The following is a 23,409-nucleotide window of genomic DNA, read 5'->3' on the forward strand; positions in this document are numbered from 1 at the left end:
TATATACAACGACAGCTGTATGCATTGATAAATATTTATGTGGAGATATATAAAACGTGAAATACATTTGTGAATCCTTCTGTATGCCTTCATTAATACTGAAACTCATGTGAGTCCATACAGAGCAGTGCAGGCCAAACTGGCTTTTTTGCCGTGGTATAACTCCTGCCCTGACTCACTGATTCTGCCCACCCTCATGTGATTGACCTTTATGACAGCCAATAAAAACACTGAAGAGTGCGGTTAATTTTAAGTGGAGTGATGTTTTTCTTTTCTAAATACAACCTTCCAACTCCAGCCGAACAGGAGATGTAGCTCGCTACACCTACACATGTAGGTGAAATGCCACTGAAATGAATAATGTTTCAGGAGATGATATAACATCCAAATATGGCAAATATTGGTGGTGATTTTGTGTCCCAGAATATGATAAATCACGATTCACTTATCATAATATCTTGTAATATAATCATGATTATCTGTGTGAGTTTGTGTGGCACTATCGCTTTCTTGACATCCTGCCGTCTTATCTCAGCCATCGCTCTGTTACTATCAATACCCGGCAGAGGAACAATGCAGCACCTGGTGCTTCTACCGCCAACAGAGTGGCAGACAGTAAGGAAACCCAGCCAAGCTTGGTAGCATGGCCTGGCAGGCTCCTTTCATATTCTCTCTTTATCTGCAGATGGTATCGGGAGCCTGTGTTGACACAGAATTGTCTAAATCACCTTGTTTGCGATGTGGGTTGAACAGGCCGATGTGTGGGCTTGGAGAATTCTTTGAAGTGCTGGGAACACTTCCTGTACAGACAGCAGAAACTGGTGTAGCCCAGCCCCTCCAAGGCAGTTTTTCTCACGTTGCTGGCCTGGGTGTATGCTCACTGCAGCAGCCTATGCACTGTAACACCCACAAGATCTGATCTATTGTTTTGTCAAGCCCTGCCTCCCCTTTCCTTTGGTGTTTGTGGTTTCTTAATATTTTTGGAACATCCTGTTTGCGTGTTTAATGCTGTGGGGCACAGCTTGTTTAGTTTAAGGCCTTTGACCATTCCTGCCCTCTTATTAGTGTGACAGGACGAGAAAGACAGACTGAAGCAGACGAGGAAAAGTCCAAGCACAAGGAATGCACGGAGGGAGATAGAGAAGGAGCTGAGGCAAGTGATCAAATTGGATAACTCAGGAGGAAGAGTGGAAATGTAGGAAAAGAGATGAAGGGATGGAAAGAGAGGGAAATGGGTAGGGATGGCAGTGAAAGGAAAACAGCATTGAGGGGAACTTGAGGTTGGCTGTGGTGGAGTGGAGGGGGCAGGGAGGGTTATTGCAGACAGACAGCATTGGGAATTCTGGTGTCGCTGGAGTGCAGCCTAGCATTAAATGCAATTTAATGCTCCAAGGCATGTTTACATGCTATGTAAGTGATTCCCCCATTTGTCCTTCACGAATTTCCGGTGCTTATCAATGATTTAATGGCACCCCCCCCACTTCTCTGATAGCTGGCATACATCAGATACGATAAAATATGTGCTGGGGCACTGTCACTGCCCCTTGGCACTGCCTGTTGGGATCAGACAGCTGTGCACGTGTCATATGAGAGAGCGGGACATGGAAAAACCTTTTATCGGAGTTGGTCGTGCCTCCCTACACACATCTGCTGGGAGAACCTCTGGCTGTGACATTAAGGGGCCTGGTTCTATTTCCATCTGTAATTTAGGTAATTTACTGGATGTTTTTAAGCTACTTGCAATTGAATTGCTAGAAGGGCCGTGTTTTTGAAGTGCCTCTGGCATGGAGTCGCTTTTCCTTTGAAGGACTAGTTTATTAGAATCAAACAGCTTTAATATTTCCCTCGATGACCTTGCTGTGCTATTTATTCAGTCCTCACTTAGTCTTTTTTTTGCCTTCATTTAACCAGGAAGTACTTTTATAATAAGGCAGCTGTTATTTCCAGGAGACCAAAGCCTTGTATTTATAAAAATGAGGTCATGATGGGTCTGGAACAGTTTTTAAGTTTATTTTTTCTAAAAATAGTAAATGAATACTTAATTCCCTTTTGTGGCAACTAAGTAGCCTTAATAGACAGTTTTTGGAAACCCTGAACATATTGCACCTTGTGTCAGGAATGATGGGTTGATGGGCTTGATTCTGTGGCAGATGTTGCTGTAGCAGGAAAATGATACAGGAGCTGGTGGGCTCAGCTTGGGTTGTCTATTTGCTGACACAGCGGCACTGAAATGTCACATACATAGCCATTTTGAATCAGAAGGCAGCCCTGACTGGCAGTGTAATTTAGAAATAGCCTTTTATACAGACCTATTTGCTCCTTTTTATGACACAGCGTGTTTCCTCAGCAAAGGTTTACACAGTCTAGGAAAACTCCCAGCCTGCTTATGAGGTGTGATAAGTTCGCCCCCTCCAGTGGTCCCGCTGCAGTCAGATGGAAGGAAAGGCCATCCCTGGGTCTCTTCCTCTTCGTCTCTGCCATTCTCCCGCTTCATGTCGTATTCTGGAAAGCCTTTCTCTCTCTCTCTCTCTCTCTCTCTCTCTCGCGCGCGCTCTCAGTCTCCTGTCTCTCCTGTGAGCAGCATTTTTCTGTCGTTACCTCACTGTGGTTGTAAATAATCCCCGTTATGGCTTCCAGATGTCCCTCCGTCCCACTCTGGAACCGGGGATGGGGTTGGAGCACGGTGCGGGTGTAAGGGTAGGACACTTACTGTAACTGGCTCAGCGGCTGGCTCGGTCCGAGTATGTGTTGCCTTCTCTGGTTTTCGCTCTGTTCTCTTGCGTTCTCTCTGTCCTGCCCAGCCCCACTTTCTCCCACGAGCTGAGCCTGATTGCTTTTTCCATTCTTTTCTCTGCTGTCTCTGTTTCTCATGTTTTTTTTTTCTCTTGTAGTTTCTATCCCACAATTGTCCTCTGTCTGTCAAATATCTGTCATACTGTAATTCCTCACACAGCTGATTCCTGAAGTGCTGAAAGGAGTCAAGGGCTGGCCAAACTGTGTAATATCAGAGAGACTAATACTAGAAATACCACTGAACTCGTTTTCAACTACACTACAAGAGAATACAGGATTTATAATTACAGATTCATTTTTCTTTAATTTCCACAGTTTCACTAAATTCCAAATACATTAAAATCTGTTATCCTCTTAGTCCCAGTTAAACTTTCATCAATATTATATCAATGATTTAAGCTTGGGGCCCTCAGGTTGCTTGCCTAGAGGAGCGCATGCCCCATGTGCCAAGCCAGTGTCCTTACTGCAGCTAGTAGAAAGCAAAATTATGAGACTGTGTCACTTCAGTGGTCTCCAATGGTAATTAAATTTAACTAAAATGCTTGCTGTTGCTGCATATAAACCAGAAGGGCCATTGTTGTGTTTCATTTGCATCTCTCAGAGTTGGCGTGGGTTGGTGCATTTAAAAAAAAGAAAAAAAAGAAAGAAGAAGTGTGTCTGGTCTGTGTAATTGATGAGCTACAGACATCTAAATCACTCCAAATATTTCTAAAAAACGATGTGGGTGTGGGTTTCCCTTTGTCCTCTTTGTCTCTGTGCAAAAACTACACTTGCAATATGTAGATACTTGGAAATACATGATTCACATGTAGCATGCACAAATGAGCTCAGGGTCACACACAAACAATTCCTCTGTAGCACACAGAATATAACACGCACACACACAGGCTCAACAGTGTCGGGAAAGGTTATTTTAGAACACGGGCAGTGGTTCATTTCCTTGAGTAATTCTGAAGTCAGATCTACAATTTTCTCTTTGAGGAAGCCTTGTAACATGCAGTATATGAAGCCAACACTGTTTGGAGACTTTTGACTGACTGACTGTTCAGTTCTCTGCAGGGTGTCTCGCACATGTGCTCTGTGATTCTGGAAAAGCATTAGACAGGTGTATGCATCAGGTGACTGTACGTGGTTGTTTTCCTGAATTATTGGCTGAAGTAGTGGGTGTGTCATTTTGTACTAAAGAACACAGAACACGAAGCACACCCACAGCCCTTTAATAGCAAGCATACTTGTAATGCAATGTAATGCAATACTTCAAATTGTTTATATTTTTTACGGTTCTAACAATTAAATGGAACAACAGGGGTTAAGGTAAGAAAAAAAAGATTTGGGAAAAATGGATATGTTCTATGTATTTCTAAGTTACTGATAAGTCTAGTTACTTTTATCACAGTGAAATGAATGCAGTTACACCCAGTGTTGAGTCACACACAGAAACCTTGCATGTATACAGACATTGTAATCCTTGCTACACTCATGTCACACACGTACAGACGCACACTGACAAATTTCACATGAACACACCCTGGAGACACAGCGTGGAAGAGATCCAGACTGAGGCCGGTTGGGAGTACTGAGCATGTCATTTGTGGGCCAGCTGCTAAGTGAACACACTTGCCTCTAGTTACCAAGTTTCACACAAAAATGGCTGCGACCTTACTTGTTGGTATGGAGCAAGATGGGCCTGATAAGTGCTCAGCGTTTTGGACTAAACCAGTCTGGCTATGAGGATTAGCTGGCGTCACTCGTGTTTTTCCAGTTTCACTGCATCTTAAGGCCTCCTACTGAACACATGTGTACTTTGCAAGCATACGTGTGTCTTTTAATGTTTTTTTTATTTGTGTGTATGTACTCCTAGTGTGTCTGCAGATGGATGTCCTCCCCACAAAGCACGCAGTACATTAATGTGTCTGACATGTCATCTTTTTCCAATCTTGGCTCACTTGCCCTACACATTGCAAAACCATCTGAAAACAAAGAGCTCCAGTCATGCTAAAGCTTGGATAGACACCTTCGCAAGCATTGCCAGGGGTTCCTACCACACCTCGTCATAGCAACAGTTGCTATGTTTAGGTCTACCTGTATATTTTGCCAGTGAGTTAAGACGTATGACCAAACTGTATGGTATTTATTTTTCTCTGTTGTAAAAAGGGATGTAGTACGTTGCTATGAATCCATCTATGCTGCAAGAACTGCACAGACACATTGATCCCTGGGTAAATGTGGGTGAGCTTAGTGAGTACATTCAGTTCTTGTTTGAGTCACGGTGTTTTATACGTTGACCCTGCATACTGACATATGGGCCCAGTATTTCCAAAATACTCACACATACACACAGTTGAATACCATTTATAAATTACAGGCCAGAATAACAGGTTAATAGCTGCCGTGTGCTTCAATAAACAGCTTGTTGTTGGTGTGATGACCAGTGATTTTTCCTTTCCCGAAAAGCAATTTATATCATATTTCTGCCAAAGCCCGAGCAAGAAATAGTCACCAATTATGTGTCACATGTAGATGTAGGGAGCTAGACCTAGCTGTGTGTGTGTTTGTGTGTGTGTTTGCGCACATATTTGTATGTGTGCTTTGTTGTGGACAGGGCCTGTGGGCTCCTGGCTCAGAGATGAAAGACATTTCTTATGTGGCTGGTTTAGTGGAGCTCCTGAGTCAGCACGCAGCTACTAATCAGTGTTTTCTCCCTCGCTGCTAGCCTGACTCTGTTCCCCCTGCTCTCTGGCCCACCACTCTGTTAGCTCTGACTTGTATAATTAAGAGTTAAACCAGAAGGAATCAGATGCATGCATTTGAACCGTTAGCCACCAGTCCTACCTTGTCAGATCAGTTTAGATGAAGAAGATGGGGTGATGCAAAGAAATTCAGGGCTTTTCCACTGGGACTGTTGGCTGTGCCAAGTCAAACCAGGCCACGTTGATTTGTGTTTTCATTACCAGTTTAAATGCACCAAGTTGAGCTGAGTCGGGCATAAGAACAAACATGGTCCATCATAGACCAAACGTAGCAGATACTTCGATTTTTCAAGCAGTGGCGGTAGATGGCAAGCAAAATCGTAACAGCCTGAAAAATCAATGATAATAAGTAGCTGGCTACCAGCAGCCGTTACACAGTACAAAAGAGGCAGGTGCTTTTAAACATCATCGAGAAGAGGTCACTGCTTTTAGACGTTATTGACTCAAGACGAGCGCATCATCGCGCAAGACACACCTTCAAACCAAGGTAGCACGTCTGTTTGGTAAAGGGCTGATAGACTGCTGAGAGACAGATGACACTGAGTGTAAACAGTTTTGAATTGGGATGATGGATGAAGGGGAGGCACCAGCAGTGCCAAAAGATGTGTCTCTAAAATGTAAATTAGTCTACATCAGTTACTGTGACCCTTTAGGTCAAATATTGCCCTTTGTGTTCATAGGGTGGGGGCAAATGAGACTGCATAGTGCTGAATTAATGGAGCCCTTGTCTTAAGATAATAGCATTTATTGATATGGCTGCTCTCTATAAAAGAAGTCGATATGGACTTCCTGAAGGCGTGGAGATCTTGCAAGACAGGTAGCTTAGTAAGGCTTTGTCATCATATGGAAAACATTTTGGCTAATAACGATCAATGTTTGATACTTACGTCAATTGTTACAACAAAAATCAGAAGACTTCAACATTTCTGTGACCAATATAAAAGAGACTGATTTAACTATGTTCCTCGCATGTGACGCTGATTGAGAAAACATGGATATACTCCTTTGTCCCTTGTAATAAATAACCATCATAAAATGTGTGAAAATCTCATTATTCACACATTAAGTGAAATGAAATGTAAGAATCCAGTTCTAAATCATTTGTGCATGACCAGATCTTTGAATGCAAATTATTGCTCTTCACGCTGAAGCTGTGTAAGAGGTGAATCTTACGCCTGTGCTTTTAACAGTGAGAACACAACCGTATTAACCATATTATTTAATCCTTTTCCTAATCGTTTGCTACTCCAGCACAATTTGTTGGCTTTCATACATGAATTAATGTGAATCCAGGGATTTAGCTGCTAGATTTTATCTTGACTCTGGCAAACACGCCGTGCCAGGTTAAAGATGCTGGCTAAAGTGGAGAGCTCTGGCAGAGATATACAAAGAATTGTTTGTGCATGGAATTCAGCACTACCACCCAGCCAAAAGGTGGTAGATTTGACTAGTTGCTTATGAGTTTGTTTGGCGGCCAGTTAACCTGCGATTAGCCTGTCCTAAGTCAAATATTGTGCGATTATAAAGTCAAACAAAGCCAAGCTGACACATGTACTTATGGAGGAGAACCAGTTTGTTTGTTTTTTAAATGTTGCATGTGCAGAGATCACATCTTGATATATTAAGATATTTTTTTGTGGTTGACATTAAATTTAGAGAGAGCGTGTTTTGCCAGCCAACTCTCTGTACTATTGTTTTGACTGCTGTTTGGATCTTACACGTTCTTTCTTCTTGAGAAAGGTTAGTTGTTTGTCACAGCCTTGTTTGTCATCATCGTTGCAGACTTGTGGTGATGTCCTGGTCAATCGCCTGAAGCTGGAACACACTCCAAATACAACAGGGTTGACTGACCACCAAGTTTAATGTTTCTGGCCGACATGCTCCGTAACTGGTCTGCAGGAAATTGAATGAAATGACGAAGCAATTTTCCCATGTCAGGTGTTCCCAGCCTGACTCGGTGCGATGGCTGAGTGGCTTGTGTGTTTGTGTGTGTACATTGTCTGTAGTAATGCGTGCCAGGACATGGCACACTGCACCGGTCCCTGTTTTCCCTTTGCCCTGCGGTCAGAGCAGGCCAGGCCAGCTGTCAGTTGAGTCAGGAGTCAGGAGGGAGTGTGAGTGGAGAGGTTGTTGAGCTATGAGCAACCTGTTTGTTTTGTTTCAGCAGGCACTTCCCTGTTTCACAGTGGGAGAATGTCCTTTTTGTCAACACTAGAGGTTCTGGAAAGTCATGGCAACCAGATGAATATAGCATGATGTTTTGCCATTGAGGGATTGCAGATGGGCCCAGAGCGTCAACATGGGTGGTTACAGACAGACAGACAGACAGACAGACAGACAGAGCCTCCTCATGTAAAAGTCAAGCATCAAAGTGTATTTATATGTGAATACTTGCTTGTCTGCAGGCTAATAATGTTAAACTGGGCTAATCTTGCTGTTTCAAAGCAGGCAGCATTCAAATTAATAAAAGTTAAGCTATACTTCTCTGAGTTATCAGACAATTAAGTGTATCACTGCAGCCAGTATGCTAACCTTGGCGAACCTGCAGCCAATCCAGGTTATCCTTGGCATGCTGAGATCATGTAAACCAGGAAGTGGTTGAATAGCTCTCCACAAATGAGGGAAATGCTGACTTTGTCAGCCATAGATGGAATCTGTTTAGCTTTGTGAGGGAACGCTGGTGACCCTTGCAGATCCCTCCCGGTCCTTTTTTCCACCAGAAACCATGACTAAAGGCGTAACAATAGCCAGCTTTATCATTCAGCCTCTCTGTGTCCGGTGTCATGTGCTATAGAGAGGTCCAGGTGGTCACTAATACTTTGATAGAATAGATGTAGAATGGCATGGCAGCCTTTCCTGAGTTGTGGGAATATTGTGGGTCCCTAGTGGGTTACCACATGACCAGCACAAGTATGTTTCCATAAGCCTGGGTCACAGGATAAAAATACCTTTAACTCTTTTTCCTTGCATTGTGATGTGCTGCTCTGATCAATTGCAAAGCAAACATACGATGTGATCTCCTGCTGAGCAGAATCAGACAGATCCTGATGCATAACATCTCATTATCAGTGTTATCACTTGATGACGGTCAAAACAATTGCCTTACTCATTAGATATGTGGCCTTTGCTGTGTGACATAGCAAAATTTCATTATTCCCCTGAATCTTAATTAGCCTTATTGTCATTTGTGTCCTATAAATGCTCTAGTATTTAGTGACGTTACCTCTTCATTTCAGGCTCCTCCTCTATAAAATGCTGCTGTAAACCCTGAGTGTCATGATAATCAAAAGAGCATCAAATAATCTCTTTTATTAAATTTAAAATTATTCTTCCACCCCTGTGTGCACTTAATATTTTCCTTTGCAGTATATTTCTTATTTTGCAATTTGTGCCTTTTGCGTTCTACAGACACAGTTTGGACAAATCTGACGTCTGTTTTCCTTCTCTCTACAGCTAAACCCTTCACTTCCAAAGTGAAGCAGATGCGCCTTCACAAGGAAGACTTTGAGATCCTGAAGGTGATTGGACGAGGAGCCTTCGGAGAGGTACTACGCCCTGTGGTTTTAACACTCAGCCATGCAGCAGTCTATTACCATACAAGTCGAGAACCTGCAATTTGGTTTTCCCCTTTTTTGCTTTTGTGAAAGAAACAGGTGTTATAGGTTAGTTTGGAGCATTTTCACACAGATACATCATCTGGAGTGTATGGTTTTTGTCTGTCTGTTTTGACCGGAAACGTCTCAACATGTGGAGCTTCTTCCTTGAGGCAGAGATTTTGATCTTTGGACAACACTTGCCAGTAAAAGGCAATATTCTGTTGTACCCTTATAGCTTAATACCTGAATTATAAAAGACAAGAGTGCTCTTGTATTTGATCGTGGATTACTTTCTGCTGCATTCCAGCAGCAGTGCGTAGTATTGGTCCGCTGCATGAGCATGACTCTACTTGCAGCTTGAACAAAACGTTTAAATTCTTCTTCACACTTAACCCGTGAACAGTAAATGCATTAGAGTTCCAGTAGAAAGCTTGCAGTGTGGGGTTGGATGGTTTTGATTATTTACTTTATGCTTTTGTGTGTGCCTGTTGGGAGATAGAGTTACATTTGTCACTGGGTTTCAGGTAGTGATGTAAAAGCTGAGGAATGTTGAAGGGACAGGTATTGTGGTCCTCAGCCAAGACTCTTACGTAATGTCAGTGTCCTGCAAAAACCTTCAGCTTCCTCCTCAAGCTGATTGGTTTCACCATGGCGCAGAATTGTTTTGACAATGCCGCTGTAAGAGATTGTCTGAAATTGTGGGGATTCATCTCTGAACCGATCATCATGAGCCGTGCCACGCGCTTCCAAACATTTCTGAAGCTGTTACTCCACATCTGTACAAACAAGTTAGTGAATTCCTGAGTTCCCTTTAAAGCGCTCAGCTAGGTGGAGAGAGGCGAGGAGAAATCAACAAAGTGATAGATTGATTGATGGAGATAGATACAGGCACACCTACCAGCATGTAGCTGCAGTATCACCACAAAATACGAACTTGCTCATTTGTGTCCCTGCAAGGAGCGCTGGTATGTGCATGCACGAGTCATGTGTCTGTGTGTGTGTGTGTGTTTCAGGCATGTTGTGCTCAGCGCTGTGGTGTGATTCATGAATGGTGCTACCTTGTGGTGACATTCCAGTGCCTTTTCTCCAAGTCAGCTGTGCTAGTATGAGTTTTACGTGACAGAAAAATTAAATTAGTTCGAGAGACATCGTGACTGTCCCACCTGATAGTAATATACTTGCACAGTGTGTTGTGATGTGGATGTCATTCTGAGGTGTAGCAAACAGAAAAGGGAATGTAGCAGAATGAAAATGGTGGAATGAGGAGCTCAGTGGTCAAAGTAGTTGTAATTTCTGCACAGCTTTTGTTTAACATTGTCTGTATACATAGTAGTATCACATTTTATTTCATGTTCTAATGTATTCAAAACTTTGTGAGCTTTCCCATCTGGAAACGTGGCAGATGGGAAAGAAATGGCACTGAATATACAGACAGCTATCCCAAAACAAGGTTCTCAACAGCAGTCAGACAGCACAAGTTTCTGCAAGTTTGTAAGCTCTGCTACCTTAAGGCACCTTAGAGGAGTTGTGAACCCACAAGCACATTTGCCAATTTTACTGTATGACTGCTCATCACAAAGTTAGGAAGTCTTACTTTATTCTGGTTGGATGACAGTAATAACAGCCATATGACCTAAGGTCAGCCCAAGCAAACATGGAAAATGTGTATTTTGGGAAGGCTTCATGAAAATTTAGAAGGGTATGATTTATTTGTCGTCCTTTTTGGAGATTTTAAAGAAAATTGAGCACAGAACTGCAACTGAGATATGGTAACGGAGAATCGCAGAGTTAAAAAGAGACAGACAGCGACGGAGATGGAGACGGAGCCAGGTGGGCAGACACAGACATAAGAACACAAAGAAAAGAAAATGCCTGACAGTCAGAAAGGGAGGCGAGGGAGTTTGAGTGCAGGATGTTTTGATTTCATCCTCCCATTGTCAGCAGCAGGCAGAGAAATGGTGCAGGTGGGTGATGCTGTGGAGCTCATGTGATGAATGGACCAGTGTGCACTGGCCTCCTGCCTCTGAGAATGCTCCCATTAGGACTCAGTTGCCTCTTCACCAACACAAAGGGGCCAAATGGTGCTCAGTCTGGTGGAGCTCAGCGGATCGTGTTTGTTACGAACAGTGCCAGGGTTAGAGGTTCTGCTCCCTTAACATCAGTCAGTGTTAAACTTTATTGTACTGCTTGTTGCGTTGACTCAAAGAACACTTCTTCAAAAACACTTGTCAGCAGCTAAATGCCTTTAAATATGGCCTTGGCTGCTAAATCTGGCAGTTCTGTGACCATTTTGGCAGATAGCTGGTGTATTTGCAGTCTGTCTCTGCCACTCTCTAAAGCACTTGGCCTGTGGAATAATTATGTTGCCGCTGTGGCGCGTTTCATGCCTGTTCCAAACTGATGAAACCAAATTTGAAGACTCAGTCAACACCCTCGGCTAACAAATCATCTTCAGTTACAATGCAAAATAAAAAACAACCGACAATATATACTTATAAACAGGAATATAGTAAGGAACAGAGATGTAAAAAACGTAGAAGACACCAGGCCTGACAGCGAGGACCAGATGAAGGAAGGAACAGTGGAGACATGAAAGGAGAGATGGATGGAGAAAAGGACAAAAACAGCCAAGCATTGCCAAGAACAGTGTGCTCCCCCTGTCCTCCTCTCTTCCTCCTCCGTTCCTCCTCTCCTCTGGTGAGGGATCACTAGGGGAAATCCAAACACTGCAGGAATGTTATCATTGTATTGCATTAGCAGCATTCCCCGGCTCATTTAATAGACTACAGACCCCTCTGTCGCATGGGGCGCCCGTGTTTGTTTCACTTCTCATCCTTGTATGTGTGTGCAGTGCACTTACAAATTCCTGTCTATTTACTTGCGTTATTTTTTTTTTTTTACGGTGGTTTTCCCCCAATGTATGCATATTTCTGTATGCAATTAACCATTAAAAGAGGCCAGATTAAATGTATTTCTGCTTTTGGATTCGCAGAATATTACAAGAATATAAAGGAGGCTAAAAGAAGTCAGCCAGTATCTGAGTTCGCATCAACATGCGCTTTGGCGGTCGGCTTGCAGTGGTTTGTCACAGCAGCTTGTGCATCTCCTTTTTTGGCAAAATGTTCAGCCAGAGCCGGGGAAGCTTGTCATGGTGTTCAGCAATTATCAGTGAGGGGAAAGTTGGCAGTTGTTATATTGTTAAGACGGTACAAGAGGGTACGAGGAACACAGCGAGCGGGTGGGAAAAGACAGTATAACTGACAGACTAACTACAGCTTGTAGCTACTAAGATCTCCAATATTAACATTTTTTTTCAAATGGGTTGATTTGTTGTAGTAGAAAAGTTGGTCAGTGCAGAGCCTGTTATCCATCAGTCATTCAATTTGAAGTTTCACTATTCTGTCATTACTGTGAAAAAGTATGGCCTATACTGAATGCATACATGTTTATGCACATATACTCAATATACACAGTATGTGTGGTGTGTGATCCACATCTGTATGTGAATCTGTGTGTGAGTTTAGGTTCAGGATTTACCATGAAGGATTACATCTGGGGATTTAAATATGACAGAAGACCACATCAATAATCAGTCCCCTCTAAACCATCACATCCGCACAAATCTGTCCATTCGCTATTGATTTGTGCCCATTTACAAACCACTGGACACAGTGATTAGAGGAGTGGTCGAGTTCTTCTCTCAAAATTTGCTAGTAGCAAGCATGAATCCTCTTTAAGCGTCCAGCTGTGTCCAGCTGTGTGTGTGTGCGCGAGCAGGGGGAGTGCATCTGTTAGTCAGCACTTTAATATCTGTGGTCACTTCCTGCCCCTGCTCGTCCCTCCCCCTCCTTGACTCGACTCCGCTTTCCCTTCTTCTCTCCATTCTGGCCTTTTCTTTACCTCAGCTTCTCCTTCCTCCCATCCTCCTGTCCTCTTCTATTCATCCATTCTCTTCTTCTTCCTTTCATCGTGTTTGATGGTGCAACATATATTTCTCAATATATCCTCCTCCCTGCATGGAGAGATAATTTCCCTCTCGTCCTTTTATTGTTGTAACAACTAATGTATGGCTAAAATTGTAATGATCATTATTATTTTGTAAGGTATATTCATCATTTGTGATTGTTTGTGGATCTGAAGCATCACTACACATTTTTTCATTGTGCAATTCTTGCATTTGTTCTTTTTCCTGTTGCTTCAGGGGTGAGATATTAAATCTGTTTGGTATTTTCCTTTTGGTCTGTGTTTTTAACATGCTTCACATTCTTTCACTTGCTTTGGCCTCACACAAATGACTCAAACAGTTTTTTAACCTTCCAACTCTTCTGTCTTTCTTGCAGGTTGCTGTCGTAAAAGTGAGAAACACAGACAAGGTCTTCGCCATGAAGATCCTGAACAAGTGGGAGATGCTGAAGCGAGCTGAGGTGAGCATCCCTCACTCCAGGCTTTTGCTGAAGTCGACCAGTTCTGCTACTGGTTTTGGATACACTTGGCCAGCAGTATTGGGGGGATCTTTAAAGAAAACAATAATGAGAATTGTTGATTAATTTCAGAAAGTCTCTGCTGTCAAGAGAAGTCACAACCCTCATTTATCCACCCACAAATCAGGCCTTCATTGATTAATGCTTGCAGAACATGTTGCTGCTTGAGCCGCACGAGCTGCATGTTTTTCTCATCGACGTCTTCCTGACAGTCTGACATTCCTGTTGGTCCCCTGGGTCTTCAATCTTCATGCCTCATACGTCACAGGCCAAAACTGGTCCCTGCTGTGTGTGTGTGTATGTGTGTGTGCGTGAGTGAGAGAGAGTGCGTGCTTGCATGCATGCATGCAAACGCCAGGACATGGGAAACGATGTTGAGCAACAGATGTACTGTAGACAGTGGACACCAAGCATGTAATTGTCTTCGACATCAAGGAACAGTACATTTTTTTTAATATTGACATTGCAGGGTTAGGGGCCATGTTTGGATGTGACTTAAATTATTAAATATTGCATTGTGCACAACAACATTCAGAATTTTGATTAATTTTTTTTAATGTGCTGCTCGGCTGTAGAAGTTGTCTTATGAAAATTTACTTAAGTTTAAGTTTTAATTAGTCAGATTATGAATTGAATAGTTTTGGACATATGAATCTACCACCACATACAATGATTTTTTTCACCATGCTGCTGTTACAGTTACAGTACAGGTTTCATGTCGTCGGTCTTTATTGTATAGACAGACTCTTGTTAAAACCCTTTTAGAATCCAGCTAAGGTTATGCTGTAGATGGCCTGGTAATCAGGTTTCTCTTGCAAAACGTCTTGCTGTGTTAATCAAGTTTCATTCAATTAAGGGGTTTCCTGTTTACATTATGATGAAGAAATCAGGTTATCGCAAAAACACACATCACCTAGGTTACCTAAATGAATGTAAATGCACTGCCAGACAGCCCTGAATTATAAGATTAGCCAGCATTTCCATTCCAAACTGTCCTCGAGTCAAGACACTGAATTCTTCTCAGTTCCAAGCATGTGGCTTAGTGGAGGATCCTGATGTTTGACGTCCTACTGGATGGGGCCAGAGGTGTCACACAGTATATTCTACTAACGACTGAGCCACAGAATGTCAGTGCAGGATTTAGTCACTAAAATTACACATTGCCATCCTCTCATTGTTGTCAGTATGTTAGACATTTTAAGCTTAAGTACAAACTTTGTTGCATCTTTCTTTAGACGGCGTGTTTTCGGGAGGAGCGGGATGTGTTGGTAAATGGGGACTGCCAGTGGATCACCACCCTGCACTACGCCTTCCAGGACGACAATAACCTGGTAACACAGTATTCTTTCTTCTTCTCTCTGTATGTGTGTATAATCATGAACAGGAAATAGTTTTTTTTTTCCACCAAGTGTATTTCCAGAAATTCTCCCTCCCTTAACTTCTCAGGGAGCGTTTAACCTTTACTTATCTGATGCATCAGACTCCTTTTGAGTATCCCCCAACCTCACTTCATACATTTCAGCACATTCAAGCTTTGGTACTTTCCAAAGTCACAACCACAGTCTTGTTCTGCGTAGCTCCACCTGCCACTTTCACCATTTCTCCGGCCAGTTCATTTATAGAAAACAGCACCACCTCTGCATGATGGCTGGTGACCTGCCAGACGCTGACCAGCACATTCACTTCTTACCACAAAGCACGACATGACTTAGAATTGTAGGAAATTGGGCAACAGACGTTAACAGGGCCAAAAAAACATTTACGTAAAAGACCAAAAGAATGACTTTGGAGATTTCTGACTGGTTATGGGCCAAGCTCTTCCTCGCTTTCATTGGCTACTGGAGGCAGCTCTTTCAAACCTGATGGTCTGTCCTCTCCCCGTGACCCTGAGTTCAAATGCCAGGACTGCTTGTCATTCCATTTCCAACATTCTCACAACAAATGCTTTACCCTGGACACTCCCCAAGGCTTTAAAAATATACACCACTGCCCGTCCAGCCGTCTATTTTTAGAGAAACCCTCAAAAGTTGAGAACGGTTTTGGCACTCGCTGCCTCAGTGCCCCTCCGTTGTAATGATACTGTGAGAAAAAAGGGAGAGGAGAGTGAGGAGGGTGGAGGGGGAGAGCGAGAGGGCGGCATATTTTTGCCTTTCTTGTGTGACTTTCTTGTATTGTTTTCCACATCAATCATCTCACTGATTCACACTATGCTGATCATTTTTTGTCTAAATTGAGTTATTCTATTCTGCACATTTGTTCTTTTCTTTTTCGCTACCTGCCACTGACATATAATTCTCATTTCCTTTCCCTCTGTCTCTTTGTCTGTCTAGTACTTGGTCATGGACTACTATGTGGGTGGTGATCTGCTGACTCTGCTCAGTAAGTTTGAGGACCGGCTGCCAGAGGAAATGGCCAAATTCTACCTGGCTGAGATGGTGCTGGCCATTGACTCTGTTCACCAGCTACACTACGTCCACAGGTGAGGAGCATGCAGAATGTGTGTGTGCGCATGCATGCTAGGAGGGTTAGAATGTGCGTCTGTAATTATTTTTTGAAGAGGAACTGAGCAATAAGTCCTGATGATGGATGTTCAGTGGATTTACATTATTCTTGCTGTGTGGGCAATTTTCCAGCTGTGGGGAGCCACAGCAGCTAAATGAAAATAAATGAAAGTAGTGGAGAGTGTACGTGTGCACATGTTTGACTTCAGTCATCACTGAAGCTAGTCAGTACCGCTCACTAATTATACAGTATATTAGTTTGTGTTGCTGTGTGTGTTATTATTTCACTGTTGAACCTTTCCTTTTGAGGTGAGGTTTGTGTGTGTGTGTGTGTGAGATGCAGGATTTCAGTGCCTTAGAAAAAACTGCTGTGCTAGAAGGTCTGCTCATATCCTTTACTTTATTCAAAGTACCAGTCAGTCATTACAAATTAAAGTCCTACATTTTACACACAGAATTATCCCGTAAATCTGCTGCTCCCCTCAGCTTCAGCTCATTGTTTAGTTACTCAGCCTAAAACATTACTGCCTTGGTTCACCCTCACCTCTCTCTATGCATCGTTTTCAGCAGTTTCCAGTGATAAAGCTCTAAAAACCCACTGCACACTACCTGCTCAGCACCAAACAGCAGACAGACACAGTTAGAGACTAGCTGGTGAAGATAGTGGAGCATTTAACAGCTAAGTTAATATTGGACTGAGATTGAGCAAGTGGACACAAACACAGTTGTGGCAACGAGCCCAAACTAGGCGCTGTGTTTTGTAAGAAACCAGCAGCCAGTGAGACTCACAACCACTTTTGCAAACTTATCATATATTTTTATGCAAAATCTTAATCTGAAAAGAAACTAATAACTGCATCTGTTAGATACATTTCGTGGAGTGAAAAGTACAATATTTCCCTTTCAAAAGAGGTGGAGTAGAATTATAAATTATCATGAATTGTAACGCACAAGTACCTTAGATTTGTGCTTAATATCGCGCATGAGTAAATGTACTTAGTTACTTTCCACCACTGCCAGCTTGTGCACTGTTTTTGCATTTGTTGTCGCGTCAGCTGTTATTGCTCATTTTACTTTTAAGGCCCTGCCCTGTTCCCGTTAAGACACTTTCACTCATTTCACTGAAATGAAAATGATCATAAACAAATGGCCTAAATCAGACTGTTCACACCATGTGGCTCTTGAATCCACTTTCTTCTGGAACATAGATACCAAAAGAATGTTTCAGCCCAAAGAAGATGCCCGTGGGAGCAGGAAGTCGGGCTCTGCCAGACAGGAAGTGGTCACATTGGCATGTCAACACAATTACAGTGCTGCTTTCGCTGGGGGCTCGTCACGGCAATTTTGTTCAGGGAACAAGGGGAGGCTGGATAGACGGAGGGAAAGATGAGAGATGGATAGAGAGCAAGGGAGGGTCAGAGAAAGGGGACAATGAAGCAAGGCTTCTGGGTGGGAGAACGTTCTGGGTGTGTCTATAGCTGCTCTGATCACTAATATGCCAAGTGGAAAGTCAGACGGAAAGAGACGCACTGAGAGGCGACGGCAGAGTTATAGAGAGATGTAGATATAAATGTGTAACTAAAGAAAGGGAGTGAATGAGAAGAGAGCGGGGAGCCACTAATTGCATGGTGTTATCTGGGGGCCGTGGGTGGGGGTTGGCGGTGGTAGCCGAGATGGAGAAGTGGATGGAAGAGAAAAGGGACAGGGAGGAGGGGACAGCCGTGATTCTCTTTAAGTCCCCTTGTGAACGCTTTGGGACAGTAATGATGGGGTATGGGAGGTGTGTGGGTGGGGGTGTGGTGCTGTTACCTCCTCCTCCTCATGTACCAACCCCCAACTCCTCCTTTGCTCTCTCTTTCTCACTTGCACACACACTTGTGTGAGAGCTGTACTCTTGCTTTGTAGAGGGTGGAGACGGCCATGCAGGTCCCCTGAGAAGGGTGTGTCCTGCTGGCTGGGCCCATCTGATGAGTGAGTGTGTGTGTGTGTGTGTGCGTGTGTGTTTGGGTGCACGTGCAGGAGGGTGTGTGTTTATCTCGGCGGTGGTATGTATGTGTTTTTGTGTGTTTCGTATTCATGCGACTAAGTTAGAGTACAATGCATTAACCCTGTAATTTAGAGGCTCTAATGTCCATTAGACAGAAAACCAACCACCCACTATTCATGGCTCACTTTCAGTTAGACCAACAACACACACGCAACCAGGCCACTGTTTGGGAATATAAATGGGCAGGCTGTGGGTTTTCTCACTTCACCTCTTGGGAATCACATTTGTCAGTGGCCTGTGGTGCCAGTGTCTTATTAGCACAGTCCTTAAAAATACCATATTAGCCTGAATATATAAGACGGCCCTCCACCACCTGTTTTTGGAGAAAGACTTTTTGAAGATAAGAAGCTCCTGTATGTTGAACTGGGCCGACTAAAGACTTAAAGGTCAACATTAAGGCTACAAACAACCCATAATGCAACACTTTGTTGATTTAACAGCTACACTCTGCAAGATCAGTACACGTATATATCCGTCCTCAAAAGCACCAGCTTCTGTTGGCTTTATCAGTTGTGTTTAGTTTACTGTTTCATGTTGTGTGTCTGTGTATGTAGCACTCCATTATGTGTGTCTCCATTCCATGCTAGAAGCTCTGATTGATGAGCAACATTGTCCCAATGACCTAATACTATCAAGTATGTTAAAGAGACGTCGCCCTCAGTAGAATCAGTCAGTGTGGAAACTGTTAACCAAGTTATATATAGTCTCCTGGTATACAATATGCCTTCACATTGCCCAGCCCTATATTATATTATGTTAACAGCTAACCTTATTAGCCTATAGTCTAAATTATGGCATCTTAGCTCACCCAATGTGTGCTTTTCCTTGTTGACCTTGCCACAATGCGGGGCCATTTAAAATGAATATTTGCACTTCTGTTGATACTGACGAAGTTGAAAAGAGCCCAGATGAAAGAAATGAAGAGGAAAGAGCCTTCAGGTCAACCTTCTGTCCCCCTCGGCTGAGTCCCATGAGAGGCAGCGTGCGTTGGAGTCAGACCCTAAGGGAGACCGAGTTTGTATGTGTTCATTTATTCAGTGGTCAGTGATCTGCGTGGCCTCCCAGAGGGGCCTGACAAACGTTTCAATAGGCCAACTCAGCATGGCTTTGTGCTGCCTAGCACCACATCTGTCTGCCGCGTGTGTGCATGCGTGCGTGTGTGCGTGTGTGTGTGTGAGAGTGAGAGAGAGACATTGCCTGAGATAGGGGGATTCTGATCGAGTGAGTGTCGAGGTGGGGGTTGGGACAGAGGGACAGCAGTGTGTGGATGGTTAAAGAGAGGGGGACATTTGTTGTGGCCACAGAAGAGGAAGACGGATAGCAGTGCACACTTGCATGAAATAAGATGTGATGCGAGGGCATGACAGTTAACATCTGTTCTGAGTGGGGTCTTTCTACTGTAGAGTTCTGTGTAACTGTGTGCATGTGTGTGCGCCAGTGTGTGTTTTTTCTATTGATTGCAGCCTTTGTGTGTTTTATTATTGATCAGGACCATGTGTCTCTTCACAGCCCAGTGATCTAAGAGAGACGGGGCTTCCTCTCTCTCTCTCTCTCCTACACACACTCAGGCAGTGTCACACACACAAGCAAACACTTAACTATAATTTAGATCTTCATGCACATTGTGAACTCCATATATCTGACTTCTTGCATGTTAGAAATATTGTCCGATTTGATTGAAATGGACACTTTATTGAAAATATTATTAATATTAAGTCTGTGCCAAGGAGGATGTGTGAGTCTGTGTGTGTGATTATTATGTGATGCCAGAAATCATACAGGAAGCAGATCTATGAACCATTAGTTAACAAATGCTTGGCTAGAGCCATGTGGACATGCCTTGTCTGTCCAGTTTTTAGTGTTGCTGCAGGTCACATTGTGTGTGTGTGTGTGCATGCGCGCGTGTGCGTGTATGTGTGTGATAGGTGGTGTCCAGATGGCCAACACAGATGGATGCTTGTGGTCTTAGAAGAGATTATCTCCCTCTATTCTCGTCTCTGCACTGCTCCTTAAAACCGCAGGAGCCCTGTGACACAGTAGCCCAATTAGCTATGCTAACTAGCGTAGCCTAGCACTATCGTAGCATCACCACCTCTCTAGGTTTATCCTTGTGTGGAAGGCTATATGTGAGTCAGCTCTTGTGTTGTTAGCCTCCACTGGTGTGAGCTAGAGGCTTTTTTGTGGCTGCCCTGACCATCACGGGGTTCATCACTGCAGTCAGATTGAGCCATATTGCTAAAGACAAGGTGATATGAAGCGCAGCGAGCAAAAATTAATGTTGACATTTGGTGTCTGAAAGAGAGGTCAGAGATTTTGGAGAGGAGGAAGGTGGTAGAGAGAGAATTGCTGCTAAGAAGAGAGAAGAAAAAGAGAGAGGGGAGTGGGCAGACAGGGGCTTTGCCGGGTACTAAATGGTTTATCACTAACAGCGCCAATACCCCCTCCCTTGCCCCCACTGTGCTATTTGTCTGCCACACACATTTGCATACACATGGACAGGCAAGGGTCAACTCACGCTGTCTGCTTTTTGGCAGACCAGAAGTCTCTGGAGCAGATTAAGGCCTTTCAGCAATTGAAGCACCTGTGTTACGGGTGTCATTCATGATTTGTAAGGTCTGCACTTCCCGTCAAGGTGATCGGGTTGTGTGTACAGAGGTTGTGTGCCTGTTAGCGTAATAGAGAGTCACACTAGTGATCACAGACTTGTGAAGTGGGTACAAATTTATTTAAGTAACCCTGTCATGTGTGATTGCTGCTGTGAAACTGAACCTATGAGGTGTCTTTCATATGGTAAACCATGAGATACTGTGGACTTGTCATCCGTGTTTTGTTTTTGTATAACGTACATACAGGTGAGTTTTCTTGTCAACAAATGTTCCATTTACATTTAATGTCTCTCCAATATACATTGTGTGTATCTTTGAGGACTAACAAATTCATTGAGGGCATTTACTTCCTCATAAAACATTTGTGAAGCAGATTTATTGAAACATTTGACACCTGGAATGTTTACGTCCCTGCTTTGTCTTCTTCATCCCTGCCTTTGCTGGTGAATTGCTGTGTTTCTTGGCGTATTACCATCACTTTGTAGGTCAGAGAGAGGAATGGTGTGAAACAATTGGCAGGAATTTGTATTACATCACCAGCATGCTCCTGTATGTGTGTAATTCACCTTATACACATGTACTAGAACAGCTAAACAGAGATACATTTCTGCATAGCGCTACTAGTGGTCAAAAATTCCACAGAGCGCCTTTAAGTTATTGTCGTTTCCATTTAATGAAACAGGATTGATGGCTCTTCTAAAGGGTAAAAATTTTCCGAAGGTTCTGTTTAGTAACATAACTGCAAGCCAAAAACCCCATATTTTTTCCAGTTATTATACCCAAAGTTGTGTCTTCTTGCTCAAACCTTCCATGATGTCTTGGTTTTGAGTTGTTAAAGTTAAGGTGAAGGTTCAGCTTTAACAGCGCATTACAGAATCCAACGTGAAGAAACATTAGAATTTTATCGTAGAAATTTTGATTCTTCTGTTTCCAAGTTTTCAACTCTCTTTTATAGTGTGACCTTGAGTATACATCGCCTTGTTGTTTATGTGTGTTCGTGCCTGCCAAGTTCATGTTACTCCAGCCTGGTTACGTGAATGTTTACACTTGGGTACAGTTTGTGGTTTCCATCCAAAATACTATATACAGTATCCACTTAGGAAAGTGATGTCCAATCTGGAACTCATCTGAGAGCACCCAAGATCTTTAAAAAGACTTCTAAGTAACCTACAATGCAAATGTGGTAAAAATAAGTGTCAATTTATATATATACGTGCCCGACTTTTATGTGTCTATGCAAGTCACATGTGTGCACATATAACTTTAATCCATGGTTTTATAGTTTGGTGATTTAGTGGTGTATATGAAGCAGAGAGATAACTCGCCCACCCCCAGCTCCAGCCCCATGAGATGTGACTATTAACACTACTGGAAAATGACAGGGGCTCCACATTTGGCTTTGAAGAGATCTCGAGCTGAAGACAGACACATCAAAGGCGTCTTCTAAGCCAATTCATGTCTGCTCACTCTTAAAAGAAAGAAAATCTCTCAGGCCTGGCCAACAGTCTCATGTATTTATTGAGTAGTTAAGAAGAATTAAAGGAAAATTCTAAGTGGAATGTGGGAATTTCATGAGCTTTAAGTGATTAGCTTCGACTTCCTGAAGTTTTTTTTCATCTGGAAAAAATTGATTGTTTTGCCAGACAGAGTTAACACATTAGTGTTTGTCTGTCAGAAGACACTGGAATTTATTTGGGCCTCGGGGTAACTTTTCTTAGAATACAGCTCTGTCTGTCTGTTTGAAGCTGAATCTAAAAATGCATGCACTGTAATGGTTAGAGCCATTACAACAAAGATAGGAGGCTGTGGAGTTTGACCTTCTTTAATGTACTGATCTTAAAGGGCTGCTTCTGTTTTATCTCCTTGTTGTGTTTTATTCTATACAACCATCATCTTCTTATTCGTACTAGTTTAGTTCAGTTTGAAAGAGGGGGTGCTGCAAATTGATAAATGCACACATGGTAAAAAATAAATGCCAGAATTAGCCAAGAGGCTATTTTTTTTATCTGTAGTCCCTTGCTGGCAAAAACGAAACAGGACATGTAGTTGTTAAAAACAGAAAAATATGTACTGACATGTAGATTTCTGCAACAAAAACAGAGTTCAGTGCTTACATGTATATGTATACATCCATTGTTTTAATTGGTTGCTGAAAGATCTTTAAGTGTTAAGTTGTCTGATGGGATTTGGAATTATAGTCCACTCTCTTGAACCTCTGACACACCAGGCTGACAGGCTGAGGCACTATTCCACAAGGGAATAGTGATGTCTCCTCTTGTAGACCCCTTTGTGGTTCCTCTGTTGATAGTATTCGTATGCTGTTAGAGTGTTTGAACATGAGTTAACGGGTTGGGAGTACGTGTGTGTGTCCTTGTGTTGGACGTCTGTCTTATGCTTTTAAGCACAACCAATGTACACACCGCTCCCCAGAAGCTGCACCAGCTCAGTTCTGTAACCTGTGACATGAACTGTGTGCTTGTCTGTTTAAGCGGACTTTCGTTAAAATAAGATAAGATAAGATAAACGTTATTTATCCTCAGCTGGGGAAATTCGATTGTACATCATGCCCTATAACTGGTGTCGTGTGTGTTTTTGCATGTACTGTGCTTAACTTTTTTGTGTGCCCTCCACACTC

General features: G+C 42.9%; 1 protein-coding gene across 5 annotated transcripts in view; it reads left to right on the forward strand.

The window, feature by feature from the left end:
- cdc42bpab (CDC42 binding protein kinase alpha (DMPK-like) b) overlaps positions 1-23,409 on the forward strand; it is a 71,127-nt gene that overhangs the window by 18,530 nt on the left and 29,188 nt on the right. For all 5 annotated transcript variants that reach the window (XM_041959451.1, XM_041959454.1, XM_041959452.1 and 2 more), the window contains exons 2-5: positions 8,997-9,088; positions 13,480-13,563; positions 14,856-14,951; positions 15,951-16,099. In XM_041959451.1, coding sequence (XP_041815385.1) covers positions 8,997-9,088; positions 13,480-13,563; positions 14,856-14,951; positions 15,951-16,099 — 421 coding nt within the window. The remainder of the gene's footprint in view (positions 1-8,996; positions 9,089-13,479; positions 13,564-14,855; positions 14,952-15,950; positions 16,100-23,409) is intronic.

Source organism: Chelmon rostratus, chromosome 18 (assembly GCF_017976325.1).
Source record: "Chelmon rostratus isolate fCheRos1 chromosome 18, fCheRos1.pri, whole genome shotgun sequence".
NCBI lineage: Eukaryota > Metazoa > Chordata > Actinopteri > Chaetodontiformes > Chaetodontidae > Chelmon > Chelmon rostratus.